At 50.7% G+C, this 27902-nt stretch overlaps 1 protein-coding gene across 1 annotated transcript; it reads left to right on the forward strand.

The window, feature by feature from the left end:
• Positions 1-5125: 5125 nt before the first annotated feature.
• TRIM25 (tripartite motif containing 25) lies at positions 5126-26008 on the forward strand. The gene is made up of 9 exons (XM_042966309.1): positions 5126-5152; positions 5461-6134; positions 10135-10230; positions 13009-13242; positions 16582-16753; positions 18534-18599; positions 22062-22088; positions 22583-22681; positions 25390-26008. The coding sequence occupies exons 2-9, from the start codon at positions 5532-5534 to the stop codon at positions 25917-25919; spliced, it is 1827 nt and encodes a 608-aa protein (XP_042822243.1). The 5' UTR covers positions 5126-5152; positions 5461-5531; the 3' UTR covers positions 25920-26008.
• The last annotated feature ends 1894 nt before the right edge of the window (positions 26009-27902 follow it).

Raw genomic sequence — 27902 nt, forward strand, 5'->3', positions numbered from 1 at the left:
CCTTTCCGAAAGATGCAGTACAAAAGAAAAATACTGTACCACATCCAGTAAATTTCAGTTTTCTTTATAAAACATAATCTACACATAGCCACATAAAATGTGGCTGTATTTCTTCTTACTTGAAATTAGATAATTGTCTGATGTGGGAACTCTAAACTATACAGTTTATTCCAGGAGTGAGATACAAGAGGGGAGATGAGAAAAGGTTCTGGGCAAAAGTAGCCACCAGGGACTAAGTCTTTGCCTCACTTTGCCTGGGCTGGTGGTCCCATTCTAGATGAGGAAATAGGTACTCAGATGCCAGCTATGAATACTATAGGATTAGCCTATGGAATTGAAGAAGCGATGCATCTAATTTCTCCCAACATAATATTCAGTAACTTGCCAAAGATCACCCATCTAGAGGAGAGAGAGTCTAATTTCAGAGCAGCATTTTTTCCCAAGATGTTTTGGTGGCTGTCCCTAAAGCTGCTGTGTCTGGCCTGACAGTAAGCAGTGGGGCACCTGCCACACGTTTCCCCCACTGCCACCTGTATCGTTGGGACTGGGAACGTTCTGGCTAATTACGACTCAGTTTTCTCTATCTTCAGGCTGTCTGCTCACCATTAAGTTCTTTTTTTTTTTTTTAATTGAATGTCTATATTAATTTAAAAAAACGTTTTAAAGTTTATTTTTGAGAGAGAGTGAGAGAGAGAGAGGGCACAAGTGAGGGAGGGGCAGGGAGAGAGGTAGAGCGAGAATCCCAAGCAGGCTCTGCACTGTCAGCACAGAGCCCGACTCAGGGCTCGATCCCACAAACTGTGGGATCATGACCTGAGCTGAAAGTCTGAAGCTTAACCGACTCTGTCACCCACGTGCCCCTAGACAAAAACTTTCAGTTATTTTATATATGTTCAAAGAACATTAGGAAAACATGTCTAAGGAGATAAAGTGTGAGAATGGTGTCTCTCTCAATAGAGAAAATCAGTAAAAGGAGGGAGGAAAAAATTTTTGTTTTAAAGAACCAAATGGAAATTCTGGAGTTGAGAAGTACAAAAACTGAAATGAAAGATTCACTATGGAGTTCAATAGCAGATTTGAGCAGGCAGAAGAAAGAATTTGTGAACCTGGATATATAGATCAATTGAGATAGATGATCCAGTCTGCGAAGCAAAAAGGGAAAAGAGCAGAGGAAAATGAACAGAGCCTCAGAGACCTGTAGGACATCAACAAGCAGACCAACACACACATGCTGGGAGTTCCCTGAGGGGAGAGGAGGAGGGCAGAAAGAATATCTGAAGAAATAGCAAAGGAATAAAAAAGTACACCAGAAGATGGCATAAAGGAAGGCAGTTATGGAGAAATAGAAGAACCAAGATGATAGAAGACATAAAAAGAAACAGCAAATGGCAGACGTAAATCTTATCAGTAATTTAATGGAAATGAATGAAATGCTCCAATTAAAAGGTGAAGGTTGGTTGGATGCATAAACAAAATGATGCTGTCTACAAAAGCCACGCTTTAAAGACACAAATAGGTTGAAAGGACAAAGAGGGAGAAAGAGGTGCCACGCAAACAGTAACCCGTAAGACAGACCACATTCAGGAAATAAAACAAGTCTCAATAAATTTTAAAACACTGAAAGGGGCGCCTGGGGGGCTCGGTCGGTTAAGCGTCGGACTTTGGATCAGGTCATGATCTTGCAGTTTGTGAGTTCAAGCCCAGCGTCAGGCTCTGTGCTGACAGCTCAGAGCCAGGAGCCTGCTTCAGATTCTGTGTCTCTCTTTCTCTCTACCCCTTGTCTGCTTATACACACACACTCTCTCTCTCTCTCTCTCAAAAATAAACATTAAAAAAACCCCACTGATGTAATACAAAGCATATTCTCCAACCACAATGGGATGAATTTAGCACGATAGTGATGTAGGCAGGCCTGGTCTGAGGACCCACAGTGGGTCCTCAACGGACCAGCCAGGAGGGTCCTTGGCTTCAGGCAGGATAGAAATGAAAGGTGAACCAGGAGTGATGAAGTTTTGGGGTGATGGTGGCGTGGTCCGGAGCCGACGGCCAAGAAAGAATTCTTGAAGATGTCTTTGGTGCAAAAAAGGTGATTTTATTAAAACATGTGGACAGGACCTTTGGGTGGGAGCTGTACTGAGGTCGTAATGGGTAACTTATTATATACATTCAGGTTGGGAGGGGGTTAGGGATAGATTAAGTCTCTAAGGTATTTTTCCAGGACCTTGAGGGGCTAGCTGTGTTAGGAAAACACTAATTATTACCATTTAGTAAAACCTCAGTCATGAGACCCTTCAGATGCATATCAGGGGGCCATAGCTTGGAGTATGATCTTGGGGGAGTTGAGATAAAGGCAGTTTCCCAAGGAATTTTTATATGTTAAAGTAGACTTACAGGATCCTCGAGGTTGGGATAATGTTAAGGTTCTCTTTTGCCCCTAGCAAAGTGTCATCATTGAGGCAGCTGAGCTCCTAGAGGGAGGTCACTCTGCTGGTTTCAAGGACTTGTCAATGGGCTGTAGGCACTAAGGGATTTCAATCTTTCATTTGTCTTAGTTTCCCACATCACCATGGTAAGCATTTAAACCCCCTTCCTTTGTTCTTGGGTGGCCAGGAGTGTCGAAGGAATACCACACATATTCCACCTGGGGAAGGGATGCTGTTAGCCTGTACTTTGTCCCCAGTTTGCCCCATGCTCCTACGTCAAGGAGGAAGTGAACAGTGTTTACTGAGTAGTGTGACAGAGTATAGCAGACAGAGTGTTTAGGAGACTCAGAAAAGGAAAAGTGAGTCTCCCTGTTGCTTGGGGTTAGGGGCTTATACTGGAAAGGGGTTCAGGGTACATATCGCTTTGGGAATCCAGGGAAGGGTCCCCTCAAAGGGAGTGTCAGGCGAACGCTAGGTGTTACTCCACAAATCACTGAAGGGCAGGGGGACTGATGCCAGTGTCCACCCAGGTTTCTTCGAAGCTAATGTCCTGGAACATGTCTGAGATCTGGTTCTTCTTAGATGGTGTCATGTGTCTTGGGGGCCTGGGGCGAGACTCAGAGAATGATTAACTTCCTCGCTTCCCCCTTGGAGTGGGAACGTGGTAGCTTCTCTGGTTTACCCAGACGCAAGGTGGGATACGGAGCATGCATAAATGGAGCCTTTCTAAAATGGAGTCCCTTCCGCTTCCCTGTCTCAGGAGGTCGTAGTAAATATCTAGTGCGTGGAATTTGGTAAACATAAACTATGTCCACCTAGTCGTCTTCACTGTCTAACCAGCCCTTTGAAACTTCTTGGCCTGGAAAGAAAATTCTACAGACATTCTGGCTGAGTCACCAGGCCACCTCACCCACAAGAGCTAAGTCATGGAGGATTTCATAGAATTTATTTCCTGGAAACGGCTCCATCCCTCCCCTTGGGAGGCAACATTTTCTGGTAGCAAATGTTTGGTTTCTAGAATGAGATAGGCTGCACGACAGTATCTGTAGTCTTAAGGAAGCTATTTAGTTTCTCCAAGGCTTAGTTTTCTCATCTGTAACAGGAGATAATAATACCTTCCTTAAAGATTTAGTGGGAGGATTAAATGAGATACTATGCGTAAATCTGATTCCTGACCCCTCCCTGCCTTCTGCCTTCCTCCTCCCCATGCAAACAACAATGCAATAGGAGAGAGAATAAATGGGGTTAAGAGTCTCGGAGGAATAGAAGTAGGAAAACCAGGAATTAGAATTTTAAGCAAAGCAATCCTGAGCTAGAATCTCAGTCCTGTTTTGTATTAAATATGTGACCCTATTCTGGCCCCAACTTGGGCGGAGAAATTAAAAAAAAAAAAAAAAAAAAAGGAGGGTAGGAACGCCTGTCTGGCTCAGTCCCTGGAGCCTGCTCTCTTGATCTCAGAGTCCTGAGTTTGAGCCTCATGTTGGGCGGAGAGATTACTTAAAAATAAAATAAATAAAAAGTGACCCTCGGGGCGCCTAGGTGGCTCAGTCGGTTAACTGTCCGACTTTGGCTCAGGTCATGATCTCACGGTCCATGGGTTTGAGCCCCGTGTCGGGCTCTGTGCTGACAGCTCAGAGCCTGGAGCCTGCTTCGGATTCTGTGTCTCGCTCTCTCTCTCTGCCCCTCCCCCGTTCATGCTCTGTCTCTCTCTGTCTCAAAAATAAACGTTAAAAAAAAAAAATTAAAAAAAAAAATAAATGAAACATTAAAAAAAAATAAAAAAGGGGCACCTGGCACCTGGGTGGCTTGGTCGGTTAAGCATCCGACTTCGGCTCAGGTCATGATCTCACGGTCCGTGAGTTCGAGCCCCGTGTCGGGCTCTGTGCTGACAGCTCAGAGCCTGGAGCCTGTTTCAGATTCCGTGTCTCCCTCTCTCTCTGCCCCTCCCCTGTTCATGCTCTGTCTCTCTCTGTCTCAAAAATAAATAAACGTTAAAAAAATTTAAAAAAATAAAATAAAAATAAAAAATAAAAAAAAGTGACCCTCACCTATAAAATGGATGTAATAAGATCTGTCTTCTAGTGTTTATGACATACGTATGTGACTTGTCTCGCAGAGAGTAGATGCCCCATAAATAGTAGCTTTTACTTTTAGCAGTAGTTTAAGACATTTACCTTTTCCTTATTTTTGCTGCTTGCCCCGTCGCCAGTGCAAACTCCAACTAACTCCTCCCAAGGCACTGCCTTGCTTTTTTGCCCCCCCTCCCCTCTCTTGAATATTTCTCTTCTCTCCTCCTGTACACCCGTTTTTCCTGCACTCAGGCCAGGGGCCGGGAACAGAGCCGAATAAAAGGAAATAAATCTAAATACACAATCTGGTGAAAAACGTTTGTTTCAAAATTGTGTGTGTGTGTGTGTGTGTGTGTGTGTGTGTGTGTGTGTATGACAGAGAGAGAGAGAGAGAAAACCTTTGTTACAACTGGGATGTCTGCAAATCCCACTAAAGTAGAACTGGAAATTAAAAAAAAAAAAGCATATTGTACAGGTGGTATGGAAAGAAATCGCCAGCTTTAAGTCTGAGTGTGTGCCCATGGGCTCTGGCCTTCAGGGCTCTGGGTCCCTGTGCCAGGGCCCGACGGGGCGGGGGAGGGGGAGGGAGGAAGGGTTTAAAAGCGGGCGGGGAGGCGCGGCTTCACGGTTGGCGGCGCGGAGCGGACGTCTCGGGTCTGGGTGAGTTCCCCTCAGAAGGGCACTAGCGGCGGGCGCGCCGGGGCAACAGCGCGACCCGGGCCGGGGTTCTCACCTGACGCGCAGGTTTCCTCCTCGGCGGGCCGTGGGGGGCAACCTGAGACCCCGAGTCCGGCGCCCGCGCGCACCCGAGGGAGCCTCTGGAGCTCCGCGAGCGGTCGACTGCGACCGCGCGCCGCGACCCCCAGCGCCCCCGCCCCGGAGCGCGGCCCGCCCCGCCCCTGCCCCCACGTGACTTCCTGAAAGGCCCTCGGGGCCCGCCCCTCCCGCCGCTCACTTTCGTTTCCTAGGCTGTGTGTGGCGGCCGCGCGGCGTTTGCGCCCGAAGTGCCAGCGCGTCTCGTCCGGTCCCCAGGAGCGCCATGGCGGAGCTGGTCCCCCTGGCCGAGGAGCTGTCGTGCTCCATCTGCCTGGAGCACTTCAAGGTGCCGGTCACCACCCCGTGCGGCCACAACTTCTGCAGCTCGTGCCTGGACGAGACGTGGGCCGTCCAGGAGCCGCCGTACCTGTGCCCGCAGTGTCGCGCCGGCTATCAGGAGCGGCCGCAGCTGCACAAGAACACGGTGCTGTGCGCGGTGGTGGAGCAGTTCCTGCAGGCCGAGGTGGCCCGGGCGGCGCCCTCGCCCCCCGACGGCTGCACGCCGCCCGCCCGCGCCGCCGAGCCCAGCCCGCCCTGCCAGGTGGCCTGCGACCACTGCCTGAAGGCGCCCGCCGTCAAGACGTGCCTGGTGTGCATGGCCTCCTTCTGCCAGGAACACCTGCAGCCGCACCTCGACAGCCCCGCCTTTCGGGACCACCAGCTGCAGCCGCCAGTCAAGGACCTGATGCGCCGCAAGTGTCCCCAGCACAACAGGCTGCGGGACTTCTACTGCCCCCAGCATGATGAGTGCATCTGTCACATCTGCCTGGTGGAGCACAAGGCCTGCTCGCCTGAGACCCTGAGCCAGGCCAGCGCAGACCTGCAGGTAAGGGGTGTTGGGGGAGGGAGCCACTGTGGGCATAGTGGCCCACCACGGATCACCTGGGGTAGGGGGATGGGCCCTGCTGGGCCTGAGAACCGGGGCAGGGCGTCCCCAGCGTCGTAATAGAAAGGGGCGGGGAGAACACACAACCCTCCTCTGTCATCCTTGGTCCGCTTTCTTCCCCCCACCCTCTGTCTTAAAAAGGGGAATGCTGAAGACGGGTGGTTGCTTGCCTTAAGCCTAGTATTTGTCTGATGGTGTTTAGCAGAGGGTTTCCAACGTCAAATATGAGCCCTGGAGGTTACCTCTGTTTCCGCATTTAAATCCCGGCAGCTGGAATTGAATATAATTAGTTCCATTTTACAGTTGAGGAAATGGAGGTCCAGAGAAGTTAATTTAGCCTGAGCTGTTGGGACCCCAACGGGTTTGACTCTACGGTTTGCCGTTTCTCTCCATGACCACCCTTATATCTGGGTGCATGGAGCATGCGACGTTCTTGCAGGCTTGAGGTCATGTGTGCAAAAACTTTTGGTGAGCCAGAGAGTGACCAGGGAGGATCGTTTTGAGCAGGATGGTGGGCAGAGTCCCAAATATCTCTGGATACTACCCAGAGGGACAGCCAAACTCTTGCACCATAGTGACCTCCACTTTGGCTGTGCAACTTTGAGCACAGCCTTTGGTTCCTGGGGCCTGAGTCTTCAGTAAAGCAAGGAGGCGGGACCAGGTGGTTTCGTAGGGGGCCTTCCAGATCTGTGTTGATTTTAGTGGTTTGGAGGAAATCATAACTTCCCCTTGTGGACTCAAGGCAGAGGCTGAAAGGTGTAATTGAACCACCTTTTTTTATATCAGCCTGAGCTCCGAGGCATGGCCTGATTGCCTTTCATTTTCACAGTCAAGGACTGTCCTGTTGTCGAAGAAGATAAGAGACCTGGCAGAGGTTTGCGGTGGCGCCGGGACCAGGCTCCGGGCCCTGCTCCTGTGAAGCCATGGCCCTTCCCGGGCCTGGTCTGCTTCTCTGTCTGAGCTGGGTCCCTTAGGACTTCTTCCCTGAGTCTTGGAGGGCCAGGGGTTGACCTCTGAGGCACAGCTATGTCGGGCCTCGCCGCCTGGGTCTCCAGCTGCCACACTAAAGAACCTGCCTCGCCGTTCGAGCCAGGAGCCTTGCTCTGCTCCATATCAGCTGTGGTTCAGGGCAAGTCGCTGCAGTTCTCCCAGCCCCGCTTCCTCATCTGTAAAATGGGGTTAAGAGCATTTCTTCTCAACCTGCAAGGGTGGTCAGGAGGCCCTGGGGAGATGAGCTGTGTGGGAAGTGCTTTGTGGGCAGGTCCTGGTGTCAGGCAGGTGGCTGGTTGACCCAGGCTCCGACCTGGGCTGGGTGTTGAGACCTGAGCTTCAATTCTGCCTCTTCTTCCTAGCCGGGTGAGCGCTGCCTAAGCCCTGCCGGTGTAGTTTCTGGGAAGAGAGCTTGCTGGGGGTGGTGTCAGGCGACCAAGATCTTCGTGGCCCTGGGGTGCCCGGGCCTGTCCCTGAGCACTTGGGCAGCCGGCTTCTGCCAAAAGGCTCTTCTAGAAGTTCTTATCCAGGGAGGCAGAAGGCAAGTAGGGGCAGGAGGGTTCCTCTCAGCCTGGCCGGGAGCTGCAGCTATCTCTCTCGGCCTCTGGGGCCCAGAGCTGGAGTCTGCACCCAGTGTACCTGTGTGCCATACTCGCTTGGCTTTGTAATCCTTGTAACCGGCCTTGCCTTGCTGCTTCTTCCATCAGCCTCCACGTCTAGCCCTGCCACCGCTCGCTGCTGGGACAGAGCCAGCCCCAGCTGGGCAGTGCCCCAGCTGTGGGAGGCTGGTTCGTCCTGACCACTGGTGTGGGGCAGACCCGGGACTCTGCTGCCTCCCACGTCCTCATGGCGGACCCAAGTCCCTGATCTGTGAACAGGTCCTCAGAACTTCAAAAAGTTCTCTACCCTTGATGAGGGGAATGTTGCACCTCTCAAAGTCCTTGGGCCACTTTCCTGTGTCTGGAGCCAAGGAGGCCCCTCTCTGCCATCAGGGGACTGTCATATGTGTTTGATTACTGACGGATAAAGTTTTCCCGAACACAGAGGTCTGGGGTGCACTAAGAGTGGCTGTTGGAGGTGGAACAGTGTTGGGCTGTTGGCAGCCCCCCAGGTGTTCTGAGTTCTCTTGCCGTTCTGACCCCTGTGAGGCCGGATCTGCCATGGCCTGGCCTCCTGCCTTTGGCCCACAGTTTATCTTGGCTACTGTGAGAGGCCAGGTCAGAGGGCACTGTCACAGAGGTTGAATTGGAAACACCATCAGTAACTTGGGCTTTCGGGGTGAAGTTAGTGTGGCCTTGGTCTCCGCTTCTAGCGCCTTATGTGACTTGTCACTGTGTTGTTCAAATCCAGATTCAAGGTCAGGTTCGGAACTGAATATCTCTAGTGGTGTGGGAGGGCTGGAGGATGTTGAGCTAGCTCGTTAGGGGAAGTAAATGTTTTTTGTCTAGACTTTTCTAACGTACTCAGTGCTTTGATTGTAACACCAGGATCTTGGAACACCAGTTAACAGAGATGTGACCTAGGGCGAGCCACTTCATGACTCTGCTTCAGTGTCCTTATTTATGTGGTTTTTTTTAAAAATGTTTATTCTTGAGAGAGAGAGGGAGAGAGAGAGGGAGAGAGAGGGAGGGGGAGGGGCAGAGAGAGAGGGAGACACAGAATCCAAAGCAGGCTCCAGACCCTGACGCGAGGCTTGAACTCACAAACCGCGAGATCATGACCTGAGCCAAAGGCAGTCGCTTAACCGACTGAGCCACCCAGGCGCCCCTCAGTGTCCTTATTTATAAAGGGTGGGTCGCTCTCACTTTACAGTGTTGTTTTTAGCTTTAAGTTAATACCTGAAAAGCACTAGAACAATGCCTGGCTTGCAGTGAATATATAAGAAACACTAGCTACTCTTACGGTGGTGGTGATTTTCCTTGCCATTTCTACACCATAACGTTTCACCTGAGCAGGGAGGCAGGACACTCCAATATCAATTCTGAAAATTGATAGAAATACTAAGAGACCTAAGATGATACTATTTTCCTTCATGCATAATTGACCTTGGTTCCTGGAGGTGGTTAAGGACTTTGTAATTCTGAGTCACCTTAATTCAGTTTCGGGGGTTGACCTGGTGGTGGACTGGCCTCCTGCTTGTTGATCCTCATTCTTAGGGTGTTAGCCTGCGGAGGTCCCTGCCTGTGGGGCATACCAAATGAGCCTTGGACTCTGACTCTTGTTCCTGCTTCCCTGAGGTTGACCGTGGCTGTTCCAGCTGTGTTCTGGAATTGGCAGATGACTCTGGGAGAACAACTCCAGAAATCAGGCTTTTCTCTCTGGGTTTTCCTTCTCCCAGATCTTGGCTGTGTCATCCTTCCCTGCTTAGTTAGCTCTCCCTTGTCATTAAGCAGATTTTTCTTCCCAGTAATTTGTCTGCTTTTCTGGTTGTTTGCAGTGGGAAGGCTGGCTTGAATGACTGAAGCAACTGTCCCAGCCCCAGCTGTTCTGGCTATGGTGTGAACTTGGCCCCCTTGCTGGGCTTCTTGCCTCAGTTTCATTGTCTGTAAAATGGGTGTGCCAACGAAGCAGCTCTTAGTAACGCAAGCTGGCAAGCTGACGTTTAGTTTGGCTGTACTAGGATCCAGGCACTATGCTAAATCCTTACATTGTTTCAGTTAATCCTCCTACTAGCCCTGCGGGGTGGGAACATTTGTATCTATTTCAAGGCCAAGGACCTAGGTGAGAGACTCTTGGACATCTGGGAATGGGTCGGTCTAAGTCCTGTGCTCCTAACTTCTTTCTTGTACTGTCCCTCTAAAAGTTGGAAGGGAGGCAATAAATAAGAGAATGCTTCAAACAGCTACAGGCAGGCAAGACCTGGGCCAGTAGAAACGCCTGTGGGACCTTCTGGTGTTGGCTGGTGGGGGCTGGGCTGAGGTGATTTCTCACCTGCTTGTTTTCTCCGCAGACCAAGCTGAAGCATAAACTGACCATCATATGCGATCAGATCAATGGTGCATCGAGGGCGCTGGAGGACGTGAGAGCCAGGCAGCAGGACATACGGGTGAGTGACAGGGCTGTCCACTGCCAGCCCCGGCCCCAGACCCTCCCTCAGCCTCCAGGCAGGACAGGCTCAGCTCTGATCTCCACAGGGCTACACACATGGTGTCACACATGGCGTCGGAATTAGACATCACCCATGCAGGACATCCAGAAAGCCATGTCCCCAGGGGAGATCCTTCATGGACCCAGACTGAACACTGTCTACAAGCCCTGACCTTGGTGTGAGGAGGACGGGGTCAATCACTAAAAATTAGGGTTAAAAAGTAGTAATATAGACGCGCCTGACGGACTCAGTCAGTAGAGCATGGGACTCTCGATCTCGGGATTGTGAGTTCGAGCCCCGTGCTGGCGTAGAGCTGACTTAAAAAAAAAGTCATGAAGGAGCACCTAGGTGGTTCAGTCGGTTAAGCGTCCAGCTTCGCCTCAGGTCGTGATCTCGCAGTTCGGGAGTTGGAGCCCCACTTTGGGCTCTGTGCTGACAGCTCAGAGCCTGGAGCCTGCTTTGGATTCTTTCTCTCTCCCTTTCTCAACCCCTACCCTGTTTGCACTCTGTCTCTCTCAGTCAGTAAAGAATGAATAAACATTAAAAAAAAAATCATGAAGAAAAAAGTATTAATATAAAAAGTGATTATGTGTTCTTTCTTTCTTTCTTTCTTTCTTTCTTTCTTTTTTTTTTTTTTTTTTTTGAATGTTTATTTATTTTGAGAGAGAGCACGCACAAGCACGAGCTGGGGAAGGGCAGAGAGAGAGGGAAAGAGAGAGAGAGTCCCAGGCAGGCTCTGTGCTTCGGACCTCGATCCCACAACCGCGAGATCATGACCTGAATGGAAATCAGGAGTTGGAGGCCCCAAGTGGTCATGGTTTAAATGGGAAAAAAAACAGGAAGCGAAAGTGTATACTCACTAGAGTTACATCTTTTTATGAAAATAAAATGTATCAGTTCTAGGGCTGTCATAACAAATTACCACAACCTCCGCTCACAAGGAGAAATGTATTCTCATAAAGTTCTGGAGGTCAGAATCCTGAAATCAAAGACAGGGCCACACTTCCTCATTCTAGAGAAGAATCCTTCTTTGCCTCTTCCAGCTTCTGGTGGCTCAGGTGTTCCTAGGCTTGTGGCTGTGTTACCTCAGCCCCCACCTCTTGTCTTCTCATGGCCTCCTCCTCCCTCTGTGTTTTTTCTTCTGTCTCTAAAAAGGACACTTGTCATTGGATTTAGGGCCCACCTGGGTAATCCAGGATAATGTCATCTCAAGATTCCTACCTTAATTACACCTGCAGAGACTTTTGCTGAGTAACGTCAGCTTCGCAGGTTCTGGACAGATCTCTTGGGGGCCACCATTCAACCCATTACGGGAAGTATGGGAGAAAAGACTGGAAGGAAGTATAGGAAGAGAATAGTAGTACCAGTATTGGAGTGGTAGAATTAGAGATTTTTTTTGTCTAGTTTTCACAAATCTTGTAAGTTTTTAATATTATATATAAAAAGAATACATATATATAGAATGTATGTATTTTATATATTTATATATATTTATGTTTTATATACGTAGAATATATTTATTTTATATATATGTAATATATATAGAATACGTGTATATAGAAGAATACATATATATAGAAGAATACACGTGTATAGAAGAATACATATGTATATATACACATACACATATATGTACACTTACACATACATACATACATACATACATACATACATATATATATATGGAAAGTTTTTAAGTAATCTCTGTACCCAGCGAGGGCCTTGAACTCATGACCTTGAGGTCAAGAGTTGCATTCTCTTCTGACCCAGTCAGCCAGGCACCCCCAGAGTCTTTTCTTATTACTCTACTACTGCATGGGGGGTTTTCCTCATTTCTTTGGTTGAAGCTGGGTCACCATCAGACCTCTGTTCTAGCCGGGAGTAAAAGGGACAGGGAAGAAGAGTGTCACACATACCACTTTTGCTCACACTGCACTGGGAGTAGCTTAGTCACATGGCCAACTCTAGCTGCAGGGAATCCTCGGACATGTAGTCTGGCAGGGCAGCCACGTGCCCTCAGAAACTCCAGGGGTGTTCTCTTAGTGAAAGGAAGCCATTCTGTCTGTTTCTAAGCTTTATATGAAGAGCATCATGCTGGACGTCTTCTTCTACAGGTGGTTTTTCCCTCATTTGTCCATGCATTGCCCCAGCTCATTAGTTTTCATTACTATCCAATATTCTATCTTGTGAATAATTTGTAGATTTGTATCAAGTCTCTTACTTATTTTTAATTTTTTTAACTTTCAAATTTATTTTAGAGAGAGAGGGGGAGAGAGAGAGAGAGAGAGAGAGAGAGAGAGAGAGAGAGAGAGAATCTTAAGCAGGCTGCACACTTACTGCAGAGCCCGATGTGGGGCTCAATCCCACGAACGGTGAGATCGTGACCTGAGCCGAAATCAAGAGTCGGACGCTCAACCGACTGAGCCACCCAGGCACCCCTCGAGTCTCTTATTGTTAGACATTCGGTTCTTTCCGGGGTTTTGCCAATTCAAACAATGCTGCTTGTGAGTGTTCTTGAGTCTGTCTCTGGGGCGGGCATCTGAGTATATTCCTTGATTTGGTCTGAGCACCTTCAGATTTACTAGATGTTGCCAAATTCCCACCCAAAGCGGTTGTGCCCGTCTGTACTCCCACGAAGTACAGGGAAGAGTCTCCCGTGCTCCACACTTCACCACTGCTCTGTACACAGGCTTAGCTTTTTTGTCTGATGGACGCCCCTGTGTCTTACCCCGCTAGGAGACTGCCCGCAGGAAGACAGAGCAGCTCAGACAAGAGTATGTGGAAATCAAGATACTCATTGATGCCGCAGAGGCCATCTGCACACGAAAGATAAAGGAGGAGCAGAAGAGGGTCAATACCAAGTTCGACAACATTTACCAGATCCTCTTCAAGAACAAGAGTGAGATCCAGACTCTGAAGGAGGAGATTGAACTTGCCCTGACCAAGGAGGATGATTTCGAGTTTCTGGAGGTAGGTCTTGATGAACACTCTTTCTGCCTGCCGTTACGATGTTGATTATAGGTGCAGTGGGGCCCTTGAGGTGGGGCTGTAAGAGGTCATTTGAAGCATCCCCCAGACACACACTGTATCTACTTTCTATGCCGTGTGACAACTTACCACAAACTCAGTGGCTGGGGAGAGCATATGTGTGTTATCCCACTCTCCGTGGCTTAGGAGCTGGGACCGGCTGAGCTCGGCCGGGCTGCTGAGCTTGGGGCATCTCCAAGCTTGCTGGCAAATTCAGTTCCTGTGGTGCAGGCGTGAGGTCCCCGCTTTCTTGCCGGCCGGTGGCTGAGGTCTGCTCTCCGTTCCCACAGGCTGCTGCCTTTCCTTGCCACGTACGTGGCCCTCTCTCCACTTGGCAGTTACCTCTTCAAAGCCAGCAGAGAATTTCTCCCTCCAGGAAAGTCTGTTCCCTTTTTTTCCTGCTTAGATTATTAATCTTTTCTTTTTTTCCTTTTTTAGAAAGAATATTCTTCTTCTTTTTTTTTAAGTTTATTTATTTATTTTGAGAAGAGAGAGAGCACGAGTGGAGGAGGGACAAAGAGAGTCCCAAGCTCTGTGTTGTCAGTGCAGAGACTGACGCGGGGCTCGATCTTACGAACTGAAATCATGACCTGAGCTGAAATTAAGAGCCGGATGCTTAACCGACTGAGCCACCTAGGTGCCCCTCTTTGTTTTTGTGGTTTTTTTTTTAATATTCCAGTGTAACACATACAGTTTTACATTAGTTTTAGGTGTACAATATAGTTATTTAACAATTCTTTTTTTTTCCTTAAGTGATTCAGCAATTCTATACGTTACTCAGTGTTCATCGTGATGAGTGTGCTTTTTTCCAAAATTAGTTATTTCTTCTTCTTCTTTTTTTATTTTGGAGAGAGTGCAGACAGGGGAGAGGGGCAGAGAGAGAGAGAGAGAGAGAGAGAGAGAGAATTCTAAGCAGGCTTCCACACTCAGTCGTGGGGCTTGATCCCATGACTTTGGGATCATGACCTGAGTGGAAATCAAGAGTCAGACGCTCAACTGGCTGAGCCATCCAGGTGCCCCATGATGTGTGTGCTCTTAATCCCCTTCACCTATTTCACCACTCACTTCTTGGTAACCGTCAGTTCTCTACAGTTAAGAGTCTGTTTCCTGGCTTTGTCTCTCTCTCTCTCTTTTCTCTTTGCTTGTTTGTTTTGTTTCTTAAATTTCCACAAATGAGTGAAATCATATGGTATTTGTCTTTCTCGGACTTAATTTCAGTTAGCATAATGCTCTCTAGCTCCATTCATGTTATTGCAAATGGCAAGATTTCATTCTTTCTTACAAGCCCGGTCCCTTTTAGTGGCTCTTACCTGGTTAAGTCAGGCCCACCCGGGATACTCACCTTTCTGATGAACTCAAAACCAACAGATTTGGGATCTTCATTACATCCGCAATATTCCTTCAGTTTTTCCATCTAAGGTAACCTGATGACAGGAGTGACGTCCTACCATAGTCACCGTCCTGCCTATACTCAGAGGGAGGGGATTATATAGGGTGTGTACCCCTGGATCAGGTGGGCATTTTGGGGGCCATGTTAGAATGTTGCCTACGCCCCTTCCCCCCTCCCCCCTCCCCATGGACCCTGGAAGTGTCTTTCTTTCTTTTTTTTTTATTTTTATTTTTATTTATTTATTTATTTTTTCAACGTTTTTTATTTATTTTTGGGACAGAGAGAGACAGAGCATGAACGGGGGAGGGGCAGAGAGAGAGGGAGACACAGAATCGGAAACAGGCTCCAGGCTCTGAGCCATCAGCCCAGAGCCTGACGCGGGGCTCGAGCTCACGGACCGCGAGATCGTGACCTGAGCCGAAGTCGGACGCTTAACCGACTGCACCACCCAGGTGCCCCTGGAAGTGTCTTTCTAAAGCACAGACCCCTCCCCCTGCCCTATCTGACCTCATGTCCCTTAGCACCCCTGTCTTTGGCATCACACTCCTCTCCTGCCCCGTGCTGTAACCACAGCAGAGCATCACCATTACCCAGACAGACCCGGCATTGGATGGGAATGCCGTGGCTGTCCTTTTCCCAAGGCCGCTCCAGACTCCCCCACCCCCGTCTTCCTCGGATCCTGCTCTTCTGCCCTTCCTGGTGATCGAGGGGTCGGTCTGCCTCTGCTGTAGCACTCGGTGGCATTGTTTTAGATGTGCTTGTCGATGTGTCTGCTGTCTGCTCCTTCGGGCCAGCCCTTCCCTTCTTAACTGCCCCCTTCTCCTGGCCTGCAGCGTGCAGCGGGTGTCCCAGTGAGCCCCATCGATGGGGTGACGACACCTCAGAGGCCCAGGTTCCTTGTTCAGGTCCTGGGGAGAGTAGAGGAGTGGCTGGGAGTCTTCTCTTCCCCCCACACGGACTTCTTTCCAGGCCTAGGCTCAGTGCCATCGAGTTTCATCTCTGTGGTCCTTCTTGTGTATTGGAGTAGCTGCCTAGAGCTCTCGGAGAAGGATTCTAAGTCCCTGTCTGGGGACCTCTTGATGTTGTGTGACCCGATTTTAGCTCAAGTCTGGGGACTTTTGTAAGATCCTCCCTTTTCCCTGGATGTGCCCTGGCCGAACCCTCTGCCCGCTGAGGCAGCCCTGTCCAGTTTTAGAATGGGTGTTTGGAGCTGGTCTTTTGAGGGTTGGAGATGGTCCTGAGTCTCCTGTACTTTTCCAGCCACAGCTGGAGGAGTGGAAGAGCATTATCCACGGGGGTCAGGAGATTTATGTCCCAGCTTTGTCCCTGCCACCAATTGGCAGTGTTCCTAGCAGGACACTTTTTCTCTTTCTGTCTCCCCCCATTCCTTTCTTCCTCTCTCTCTCTGTCTCTCTTTCTTTTCCTCCTTTCCTTCCACGTTATTTATTTATTTCCAGTTTATGTATTTTGAGAGAGAGCGTGCAAGCGGGGGTGGGGGGCAGAGAGAGAAGGGGACAGAGGATCTGAAGCAGGCTCTGTGCTGACAGCAGAGAGCTTGACGCAGGCTTGAACTCATGAACTGTGAGATCATGACTTGAAACCAGCAAGAGTTAGATGCTTAACTGACTGAGCCACCCAGGGGCCCCCACGTTGGTTATTTCTTGACTTCAGTTTCCCCCTTGGTAGGTGAGTGGCCTCTGAGGGCCCTGATCCATAGCGCTGTGACCAAAAGTGGCACATTAGCCCCCAGCAACCTCTGGCCTGTAATTTGAAAAGGCTGATTGGACTGAGCGCCCGTGGACACGGGGAATCTCCTCCTGGAGTTCATGAGGGCTGAGCTCAGACCCTGGCTTCCCTGCAGCTGCCTGAACTAATATCCTGGCTTGTTTCAGAAAGCGATCAAACTTCAGGGAATCTCGACAAAGCCGGTCTTCGTCCCCAAGATGGAGCTGAATCAGGAGCTGATAAAGGGTGTCTGCCAGGGCACCTCAGACCTCAAAAATGAGCTGAAGCGGTATATCAGGCTGCCCCAGGACAAGAAGCCCGAGGGACCCACCGGCTTAGGTAACTATTAGCAGCCCCCATGCTCCCCTTCTGGGACCCCTGAAATGGAATCAGCATTTTGGAATCGGGGAGAGGGTCTTGACCCAGAGCACTGGGGCTTCAGTTTTGGGATCCTGAAACATCCGCCCTCCATCTGGGAGGTAGTGGGGAAACATCCTGACATTGTAGCCATCCTTCCTGAAACATTTCTGGGGGCCTTGATGTCAATGATGGGACTTTTGGACAGGCTCTTTTTGCATGTGATCTTGAGGCTGGCTCAGGTGGCTCTTTCTTTTCTTTTCTTTTTTTTTTAAGTTTATTTATTTTGAGGGAGAGAGCACAAGCAAGGGAGGAACAGAGGGAGAGAGAATCCCAAGCAGGTTCTGCACTGTCAGCGCAGAGCCCGATGTGGGGCTTGACCTCACAAACCATGAGATCATGACCTGAGCCGAAATCAACAGTTGGGTGCTTAACGAACTGAGCCACCCAGGCAGCCCTCAGATGGCTTTTGAATGGACCCTGGGTTATCAGTGTGTTTGGTGGAAGAATGGCTGGTTTTAGGGTCAGAGAAACCTGGAATTCCCCCCGGCACCCCCTTTTTTTCCTCATGCTGCCATATCCAGTCCATCACCAGGTTTTACTTCTTAAATATCTCCTGACTCAGTCCAGTGGTTTCCCTGCCAGCTATCACCTGTGACAGCTTTCTAAATAGTCCTGCATCCACTCCTGCTACAGCCAGAGAGAGCTTTTTAAGATGCAGATCTGATTTCTCCCTCTCACCCCATTTAGAAAATATCCCTTGCTTGTAGGTTTCAGACCACACTCTTGACCCTGGCCCTACAAGCCCCTGCCTGGTCAGGTCCTGTCTATTTCTCCAGCCCTGAAGTGTCCCCTCCTCCCATACATCTCACTGCATTCAGTTGCTTGCATATGCTAAGCTTCCTGCCACAGGGCCTTTGTACGTGCTCTTCTCACTGCTTATAAGACTCAGACTCCACCATCTTCACCAGTTAACTCCTGTCACCCTTCAGAGAGCAGTTGAAACAATATGTTTCTCAGCAGACCTCCCTATCGCCACTCTCACTGCTCAGACTAGGTCCCAGGATCCTTGTCATCCCTTGGGAACCTTTGCACATCTGTCATTTTATTCTTCCCCCACTAGATTGCCATTTCTGTGAGGGCAGGGGCTGGGTCTGTTTTTCATCCAGCATTCTCTCCCCAGTGCTTAGCACAGAGTCTGGCACATAGTAGATTTTACTGTGTAACCCAGGGTGGGGGGAGTTTGAATTCCAGCTTGTCGAGCCACGTGTCCTTGCAGAGGAGCCTCTGGGACAGGTGTGGTGTACTCCGTAGCGGGTAAAGCTGTTGATGCATTGGACGCGCATATTTGTTTTCCTGCTGCAGCAGTGATCACTGGTCTGGGGGACGAGGGGTGGTGGAAAAACTGGAGGGAGAGGAACCAGCACTGCACAACAGGCGTCTTGGCCACCCCACCACAAGCAAGGTGCTCATCCCCGGCTACACCGGGAGAAATGGAAGCGTAGAGAGGGTTCAGAGGTCACGAAGCTGGGCGCTGGCAGAGAAAAGACTTGATCCCGGCTATGTTTTAAGCCAGAGAAAAGAGGGACACACCAAACTCGTCTTTCTGTCCCCTTGTTTCTAGCTCCTGTAAATGACTGGATGGGAAAAGTCCGTGGGAGTTGCCTTTGTAAAACACTCTCTCTGCCGTCCCGTGGCAAAGCTGGTTCCTGGGGTTGCTTTGGAAGAGCTGCATAAACTAATCCCTTCTTCTTTGGCCCAGGGAACCCTGGAGAGCATGGCCCAGCGTCCATGCACAAACCAGCACACTTTGTGAAGAAGGTCCCGAGTAAGTAACCCTGCTGCTGTCCCTGTGGCTGTGGCCTGGCCGTGGCTGGCCGGAGCTCTGGCCGACACACTCACAGGTGTTGCTGCTCCTTCTGGGTGGGCTCAGCCCGTCCCAGGTTGCCGGGGGCCCGAGTGTATCTGGAGACCGGCATGGCTACGGCCACAGCGAGTGGAAGTTGGAGGGGCTGTCGCAGGATTTCCCCTGAGGTGCTTAGCAGGACTGGCCCATCGGCACTGGCTGTGTGGGCTGCCTGGGCCTGCAAGGTTACCAATGGTGGCTTGTCTTGAGAAATACTTAGCGATACCCAAGTTTTGGCACTCGGGCAGAGCCCCCTGGAGGGGCCTGGCCATGGTCCTGGAGGAGCAGAGGCCAACCCTTGCCGGTAGTTCAGCGTTGTTCTGTCTTGAGTTGTCATGTGCTTGTACCATCATAGCACTTCCTAACCTTTTGTCATTATTGCCCTTCTCTTACCCGCCCTGCTCCCAGCCATTGAAGACATTTTTTTCCTAATGGCCCACATTGGTGAAATTTTAATACCACACATATGTGGTATGCCTGTTTAACTTTTTTTTGTTTTTAATATTTATTCATTTTTGAGAAACAGAGACAGAGCATGAGCTAGGGAGGGCAGAGAGAGAGAGGGAGACACAGAATCCAAAGCAGGCTCCAGGCTCCAAGCTGTTAGCACAGAGCCAGACACGGGGCTCGAACCCACCAACCATGAGATCATGACCTGAGCTGAAGTTGGATGCTTAACCGACTGGGCCACCCAGGTGCCCCGCAGTATGCCTGTTTATATGTTACGCTTTAAAAAAGTTTTTTTAATGTTTTATTTATTTTTGAGAGAGAGAGCGTGAGAGGGAGAGGGGCAGAGAGAGAGAGAGGGAGACACAGAATGTGAAGCAGGCTCCAAGCTCCAAGCTGTCAGCACAGAGCCTGACACGGGGCTGGAACCCACCAACCATGTGATTATGACCTGAGCTGAAGTCAGATGCTTAACCGACTGAGCCACCCAGGTGCCCCTATATATTATGCCTTTTTAAAAAAATACGTGTATGTATTTTGAAAGGGAGTGAGTGGAGAAACAGGCAGAGGGGAAGAGAAAGAATCCCAAGCAAGCTCTTTGCTGTCCACACAGAGCCTGATGAGGGGCTCAATCTCACAAACCACAAGATCATGACCTGAGCCAAAATCAAGAGTCATTTAACTGACTGAGCCACCCAGGTGCCCCTAAATATTATGCTTTTATACGTATAAAGAGTAAGACTTCTTTCACCCTCTTCCACCAAGAATGAATTTTTGCCCCCTTTGGGGCCATATCAGCCACACATTGAGAAGGCACATGCTGTTGAGGTGGGGGCTGGGGAGAAGAAAGGTCCTCAGTTTCCTCATCTGTCCAACTTGGACCATAATGATACTGACCTCACGGGATTCTTATTAGTGAACCTCAGGGTCACTTGAGACGTTGGTTGTGAAGCTCTTATTTTATTTTTATTTTAGAGAGAGTGAGTGAGTCAGGGAGAGGGACAGAGGGAGAGAGAGAGAGAGAGAATGAGAATCTCAAGCAGGCTCTATGCTCAGCCCAGAGCCTGATGCGGGGCACCATCCCTCGACCCTGGGATCATGACCTGAGCTGAAATCAAGAGTTGGTCACTCAATGGACTGAACCGCCCAGGCGCCCTGTGAAGCTCTTTTAAAGGCCATAAATATGCTACTGAACTGTGGCTGTTAATGCTTCCCTGAAAAGTGAGTGTGAACGGAGGAGTGCTGCCCCTGGGGGATGAGGGAGCTCTTGGTCTGTGTTGTTTGCTTTTAGAGTTTAGTTTGTCTTTGGCATTTCCAAATGGAGTGGAGCCAGGGGCCAGGGTGCCTGGTGTGGAGGGAGCAGGGAGCCCTCAGCTCACCAAGAAAATGTAGAAGGGCACCTGGTGTGACTGGGGAAGGGAAAGATAGGGGGACAAATGCTGTGCACCTATGTCCTTCTCAGGTCACGCTCCCCCAGAAGCTTCCTCACCCCTGCCCCAGATCACAAACACCGCTCTTAGCAGGAGTGAGTTGTGGTGCCGGCCGGGGGCTGAGATGGGGAAGTTGGCAGGGAAGGAGTGGATCGGTCACAGTGTAGATGACACTCTGAACCGCTGTGATGACTGGGGAGGGGGCCTGTGCCGTGCCCTAGGTCCGTGGCACAGCGTGGGGTCCTCCCAAGATGCTGGTCCAGTGGGAGTGGGCAGGTGAGGAGGAGATGGGGGCAGAGTGAAGACAACACCTGGAAAAAGGACTCAGAAGTGGGAGGAAGGAGAGCTATGGGGTCATGTGGGGCTGAGTGGGGGCTGGTGTGGGGGGAGGGAGAGGATAATAGGAGAGAGGGGGGCTTATCTGGAGCGTAAAGCACCCTGCGGGAGGGCAGGGATAAGATCCAAAACACCCCTTGTCATTCCAGTGGCGAGGAAAGTGGTGGAGGGAACCCGAAATCTTCTAGCTCAAGTAGACTTGAGTATGCATGGCAGTCACCCAGGGGCTTGTAAAACACAGATTGCTGGGCCCCACCCCCAGGCTTTCAGATTCAGCGGGTGTTTGGATGAGATCTAAGAGTTTGCATTTCCTACAGATTCTCCGGTGATGCTGGTGCTTCTGGGGACCACGCTCTGAGAGTCATTGCTTTAGCTAAACTTAGTCTTCACAGGTGCACACTCCAAGATAGTTTTTAATGACTGTTGTGATAGGGGAGCCTGGGTGGCTCAGTGTGATTCTTGATTTCAGCTCAGGTTATGATCTCACAGTTCGTGGGTTCGAGCCCCACATCAGACTCTATGCTGATACCGTGGAACCTGCTTCGGATTCTCTGTCTCCTCTCTCTGCTCCTCCCCTACTCATGCACATGCATTCTCTCTGTCTCTGTCTGTCTCTCTCTCAAAAATAAATAAACATTAAAAAAAATAAAGACTATTGTGATACTCAGCAAGCCATTTCTTTGCTGGTTCCCTTTATTTTTTGGTATGTTTTCTCTTGCATTTTCCCTGTTATAGAGATGTAATTTACCTACAGTAAAATGTACAGATCTTTGTACATTTCTTTGCTGGTTCCCTTCATTTTTTGGTATGTTTTCTTTTGCATTTTTCCTTTTATAGAGATGTAATTTACCTACAGTAAAATGTGCAGATCTTACATGTGCAGTTAGATTAATTTTGACAAATGCATATGTGTGTTACCATTACTCAAATCAAGTTAAAAAACTTCCATTACCCCAGAAAATTCCTTCATGCTCCTTATGATCAGTCTCAATCCCCCAAACCACTGTGGCAGGTTTCTGTCCCCATAGATTCATTTGCTTGTTTCCAGCTAAAACATCCTAGCTTTATCTGCATGGGTCACATTCAAGCAAATGATTGTTATTACGGTATTTTGAAAGTGTCACTGTGCAGTGCTTGAACGTAGCTTAATTCTAAAAATTTTCTTTTTCAGAAGAAGAAAAGAAACACAAGAAACCTCGTAAGTTATGCATTTGTACATCTTTCTGTTTCTTGAGGTTGCCCAGGTGTGGAATTAAATGCAGGGAAGGCTGCCCCCTCTCTCATTAGGTTCTGCAATGGGGCCCGAGTTCTGGGATTCTGTCCTCTAGTGGCAGGCGGGCCTGAGGTTGGAGGTGAGGGCAAGTGTATGTGAGTGAGACAAATAATGAGTGTAGCCCTGTCTGGACGTACCTGTATCCTCCCGGCTGTCCAGGTGTGTGTTTGTGGAAGTAGCTCTTGAAAATCAGTTTCCTCAGGGAGGACTGGCCATCTGGTCACTCTGTGTCAGGTGTTCAATTCATGTTTCCCCTCCTCTGCCTCTGCCTCACCCATCAATATGCCCACCTTTGGAGCCCCAGAACAGTTACTGGGTTTAAAGCAAGCAGGCCTGGAGACTGAATTATTGCGGGCAGGGGGCAGTGGGGTGTCCACCCTGAGTTGGTTCTGAAAACGGCTCTCTGTGTCCTCATCCAGCTGTAGCCAAAGCCTCCGCTGTGCAGCCGAACCCGGTGTCCCTCACGACCAAGGTGCTGGACACCTTCTTAGCCAAGTCCAGGCCCGAGCTCCTAGAGTGTGAGTAGCATTGGCCCTGACGAGCGGTCCTGCTGGCCCTTGGGCTCTCCTGTTTAGCTCTCTGCACAGACCTTTGCCCTCGCCACTGTTGGGAGGTCCCGCTTGGCTCCCCCTACCCCGGTTAGCAACTCGCCCGTCCTCCGTCAGCACCTGCCCTTCTTCACCTCCCTTCCTAGCCAGCACAGACCTTGCAGAGGTGCCTTGAACCCCAGCCCTCGTGAGCCCGGCTCGTCCCTTTCTCTGGGCTGGCACCTGCTGCCCACGGCTGTGCCTCAGTCCCGCTCTAGGTTTCCCGCCGGTTCCTCTGCCATTCTAGAGCCTTCCCACTTGTCACAGCCTCAGTCTTCTGCATGCCCTTCCCACCCCGCTTCCCAGAGAAGAGGGGCCCCTCATGCTCTTGTTATTGCCATTTCTCTTGCATCTACACCTGCTCCCTCCTGCCCTCCCTGGCCCCTCCCCAAGGCCAGCCAGGCTCCTGCTCTGTCTGGACTCATGCTCTTGCTCTGGCACTCACCTCTTCATCCTCACCTGCTCTCCTGGGGCCTGCCCCTCCGCAGAGTGTTTAAATCTCCCTCATCACAAAAGCAAAGCAAAACAAACAAATGAAAACAAAAACAGTGGCCAGTGCAGCCAGCTTTCCTTGGCTCCTGCGCTGTGTCCACCTCCCTTTCACCTGAATACTGGTTAAAAATACAAATTCCTGGGCCCCAGGCCAGTGCTGCAAGATCAGACGGCAGGGGACCAGCCTGGAAAGCTGTTGTGAAACTCATTTCCTTGGTGATCTTTTTGAGGGAAGATGGAAAAATGAAGCTGCAATGTCGTCCCCCGGTGCTGGTCCTCAGCTGTGGCTGCGTGTCAGATGCCCCGGGGAGCTTGACACAATCTCCCTGCATGTCTCTGTGTTTCTGAAAGTTTCCGGGCCGGGGGGGAGAGTGTGGGGGGCCAGAACCAAGAGTCTCATTCTCTCAGGGCAGTCTGGCCTCTGTCCCCACGCTCAGCTCTGGCTGAGGGTAGTGGCAGCCCCCATGCAGCTAAATGTCAAGGACACCTTTCAGCCTTCAGTTGGCTGGACCTCTCAGCTGTATCCCTCCTTCCAGGAACACTCTCTCCCTAAGGCTGCTGAGTCCCTGGGCTCCCCTGGGCTCCACCTGCCCCTCTGGTCACTGGTCACTCCTTAAGCTCCTTTGCAAGCTTGCCCTCCCTTGTCCAAGTGGAAGTGATTGGAGTTTCTGCCTCACGGCCAGGTCTAGGCTCCTCCCACCATCGCTCCCTCGGTTTCCCTTTTGTACCCACAGCCTCACACAGCAGCACCTTCCATGTGTACCCACTTCCCTGCAGCGGCCATGATCTGTCTTGCAAATTGCGGCCCTGGTCCCCCTTTCTCCAGAGCTGTAGCAGGCCTGGGGGGATGGGTGGGTACCTGGGTTTCTCAGGACCGGCCTCCCTGGAGCTTCCTGCCGTCCCCTCCCCCATGCTAGACCCAGGCCTGGCTCTGGGCCAGAGCTAACTGCTGCTGAGCTGCTGGTGCTGTGCTGAGCCAAGTGTTTCTGGATCCCCATGCTCCGGGGGCAGGGAAAGTGAGTTCTAGCAGCTCAGGACCTTAGAGAACATGTTCCCCAGCCCATTCATTTTGCCCACGGGGAGACTCAGGGCTCTGAAAAGCATCCTGCCCTAAGCCACCTAGCAAGGGAGTGGCAGGAGGTGGTGAAACCCCAGGGCTCTTGGTTTCCCGGTTTCCAGGTTCCCAGGCTAGGGATTGTCCCTGTGCAGTGCTGCCTGGAACCTTTCTCCCAGGGTCCAGGGTCTCCTGGGAGGGAAGGGGTAGAGATGGGTGTGTCCTAGGAAGGAGGTGGAGGGTGGGGACCACACAGGGCTGAGCTCAGTCTTCAGCTCCCCTGGAACTGGTTGGAAGTGTCAGGGGAATATAGTCCGGTAATTTCCGTGCTCACAAACATTGTTCAGCTCCCTGCTGCCCACCAAATAAAATCTAGACCCCTTAACTCTCCGCTGTGTGGCCCCAATATGTCCCCCTTCTCCTGCCAGGGCCTCTCTCTCCCAGTTGCCCAGCCTTTGTTGGTCCCAGCCCGTGCCCACTATCCTTGTGACCCCAAGCTCTGCTCTCGCTGTGCCCTCTGCCCCGCTCCGCTTGCTTCTGTTTAATTCTCATCTTCCTGTTGCTCGGCTCAGATTCCAGCCTACGTGGGCAATGTTCCCTCGTGCTCTCCCCACCCTTCACGTAAGCTGTTTGCCCCTGTAGCGGCGTGCCCACCACTTAGCGGCGCGTGTTCTCACAGTGTTGTGCGGAGGGGCTCGCCTCGCTTGCTGTGGCGTGAACTCCATGAAGTCAGGTGCCAAGTCTGCTCAGAATCGTGCGTCTTGCGCAGAATCGGGTGCTCAGTAAATGGCTTTGGGTGGATGAATAGATAGATGGGTGGCTGATAGATGGACGGATGGCTGGATTGATGGCTAGCCAGATGGACAAATGGCTGGCTGGCTGGACAAAATGGGTGGATAGATGGATATGTGTACGGATGATGAGTGGATGGATATTCGGCTATGTGGGTAGATGGATGTGTGGATGGGTAGACGGAAGGATAGATGGACAGGTGGATAACAGAAATGAGCAAATACGACCAGTTGGGGCAAGGTTTAAAAATGAGAACGCTTTGGGCTCCTTGTAATCGGTTCCTTGGGTCATGCTTTCTTAGATGCCACTAAGTTCAGCCTGGACTACAACACCGCCCACAACAAGGTGGCTCTGTTGGAGAACTACACTGTAGCTTCCGTGGCCGACTTGCCCCTGAGCTACCAGCCACACCCCAAGAGGTTCACATACTGCTCTCAGGTGCTGGGCCTGCACTACTACAGGAAGGGGATCCACTACTGGGAGGTGGAGCTGCAGAAGAACAACTTCTGCGGGGTGGGCATCTGCTACGGCAGCATGCCGCGGCAGGGCCCCGACAGCCGGCTGGGCCGCAACAGCGCCTCCTGGTGCGTGGAGTGGTTCAATACCAAGGTCTCTGCCTGGCACAACAATGTGGAGAAGACGCTGCCCTCCACCAAGGCCACGCGGGTCGGCGTGCTTCTCAACTGTGACCATGGCTTCGTCATCTTCTTTGCCGTCACCGACAACGTCCACCTGATGTATAAGTTCAAGGTGGACTTCACCGAAGCTGTGTACCCGGCCTTCTGGGTGTTCTCTGCGGGTGCCACGCTCTCCATCTGCTCCTGCAAGTAGGCCGGCCACGGACACTGACCTCTGGGTGCCCAAGACAGTGGTGGAAGGCCTGCAGGTGGAACTGTCCCAGAGCTTCCTGCGACTCTTCAGGGTTGAGAGTATGGGAGGGGGGAGGGGGAGGTGGGGGGAGGGGGAGGTGATCGCGCTGTGGACCAGGAAGCACTTCTGCCTCCTGGTGCCCATCAGGGCAGGGTGACCTCCTCCCTCTTGTTCCCGTAGGTCCCCAGCTGCTGGCAGCTGGATGGGGTTTTGGGAGGTAAAGTCATTAGCGCCCTTTCCTCTTGGAGGGAATCTGTAGCCACCGTGGGCCCTTTCTCGGGGGGGTTGGTGTAAGGTCCTGGCCATCTGGGGCAGCCTTCGGATCTTAATGTTTTGATTACTCTCGATAGGGCTATTCAACTTAATATATTGATTTAAAAAAAAAAAATCCCATGTCATTGAATTTCAGTATTATTCACCCCCTGTATGTGGGATTCGGGTGTATGCTCAGACTCCTGGTTATTTTCTGTCCTTAAGGGAAACTGCCCATCGCAGGTCTCTACCCAGATCAGAGTTTCTAAAAGAAATGGGTTCTCTCCCTCCACTGGAGAATGGCCCTGCTTCCCTTCCTTTCCTCGTACCTCATACCCCGTCAACGGTTTTAAAATATTTAATCCAGCAGGAAACTTTTCAGACTAAGGTTTCAAACCATGATCTGAATGTGTTGAATTTGTGATTCAAGGTCAAGGTGACCCAGGTCCCATGTTGGGAACCCTTCCCACTCCCACTCTTGGTGGACACTCTTTGGCTGCACCCACGAGAGCCTTGCGGGAGGCCTTCTTCCCATAGCTTAGGCTTTGGAGCCAGGAACACCACTGGGCAAGGGTGACCCTGACCTGGGTTGACATTGTGGTGGTTTTGCTCTTACTAGCGTCGTGGCTTCTTACAACTGTGCTCAGTGAGAGCCTCTCATCCGAAGGGCTGTGAGGTACTTGACTGGCTGGTGTAGATACCACTGTGGCCAGTACAGTCGACTGGACTGCTGAGCTTGATATCCCTGGTCCACGATCATACAGACGAGCCATGTGGGGCTACCTCCGGGACCATGCCAGTTCTCTTGCTGGGGTGACCACCTGTGGCCAAGGGAGTCTTCTAGCAGGTCCCGTGGGAAACGGCAACATTCCTATTCATCCCTGGCCACAGGATGCAGGCCCAGTGTGACCCTCTTGCGAGTCGCACGCCTGTCACTGGCACTGCATTAACCCTTTCTCTTTTCCTCATTTGAGCTAATTCCAGATGTGGGGACTGACCAGGCTAGGGGGCCCAGAGACTTTCAGGGCCAGTGAGAGAACAAGCTACGGGACTGAAGCACAAGGGGTATCTTTTCCTGCAGTGTTTTCTGTGCAGTGAAAATAACCCCAGTCTGCTAAGGGGCAGGAGGGAATGGATTGCCAGAATTTCCCAAGCTCCTTCTATCCTGATGTTGTCAGGATGTAAAGTCCCAGTCCAAAAGTGGGAGAAATTTAACCTCATTTTGGTGAAACGAATCCTGGGATTTCCTAAGAGGGGAGCTCAGGTCAGGCTCTTTGTAGTATAAAAAAAGAGGTCAAGCACTGGGGACGTGGGGACCCCGGACCTTTTCTGTGAATGTTTGAGAGTTTAACGTGTCTCTGGCCTTGTGCTGGAGTCCCGGGGCTCTCGAACCAGGCCCAGAGCTCTGCGAACCCTTGACAGGTGTGTTGATCTGTGTCCCTTCCTGGTAAGGACCTTCACTTCCTTGGGAGAGAGATCATCTTTTGTGGGGAGACATCCCTGCAATGGCTGAGATGCAGTTTTTAAGTTTCCTTCCTTTGATTTTGGGAAGGAGAGTTCTTCGGTGATTCTTCTCTGCTTTTGGCAGAGGTCAAAAAGATCTTCGTCGATCTTCTGAAACAAAAGCCTTGTCTGAAGCCAGTTCCTACTTGGGAAACAGCTAGGCTTAGAAGAGGAGAATGCTGAGGGTTA

Source organism: Panthera tigris, chromosome E1, assembly GCF_018350195.1.
Source record: "Panthera tigris isolate Pti1 chromosome E1, P.tigris_Pti1_mat1.1, whole genome shotgun sequence".
Lineage (NCBI taxonomy): Eukaryota > Metazoa > Chordata > Mammalia > Carnivora > Felidae > Panthera > Panthera tigris.

Excerpts from the sequence above, each read along its gene's own strand:
- TRIM25 (XM_042966309.1), top strand. The coding sequence starts at position 5,532 with ATGGCGGAGCTGGTCCCCCTGGCCGAGGAGCTGTCGTGCTCCATCTGC. Across the intron at positions 13,243-16,581 it reads ATGATTTCGAGTTTCTGGAG|AAAGCGATCAAACTTCAGGG; the intron begins GTAGGTCTTGAT and ends GGCTTGTTTCAG. Across the intron at positions 16,754-18,533 it reads CGAGGGACCCACCGGCTTAG|GGAACCCTGGAGAGCATGGC; the intron begins GTAACTATTAGC and ends TCTTTGGCCCAG.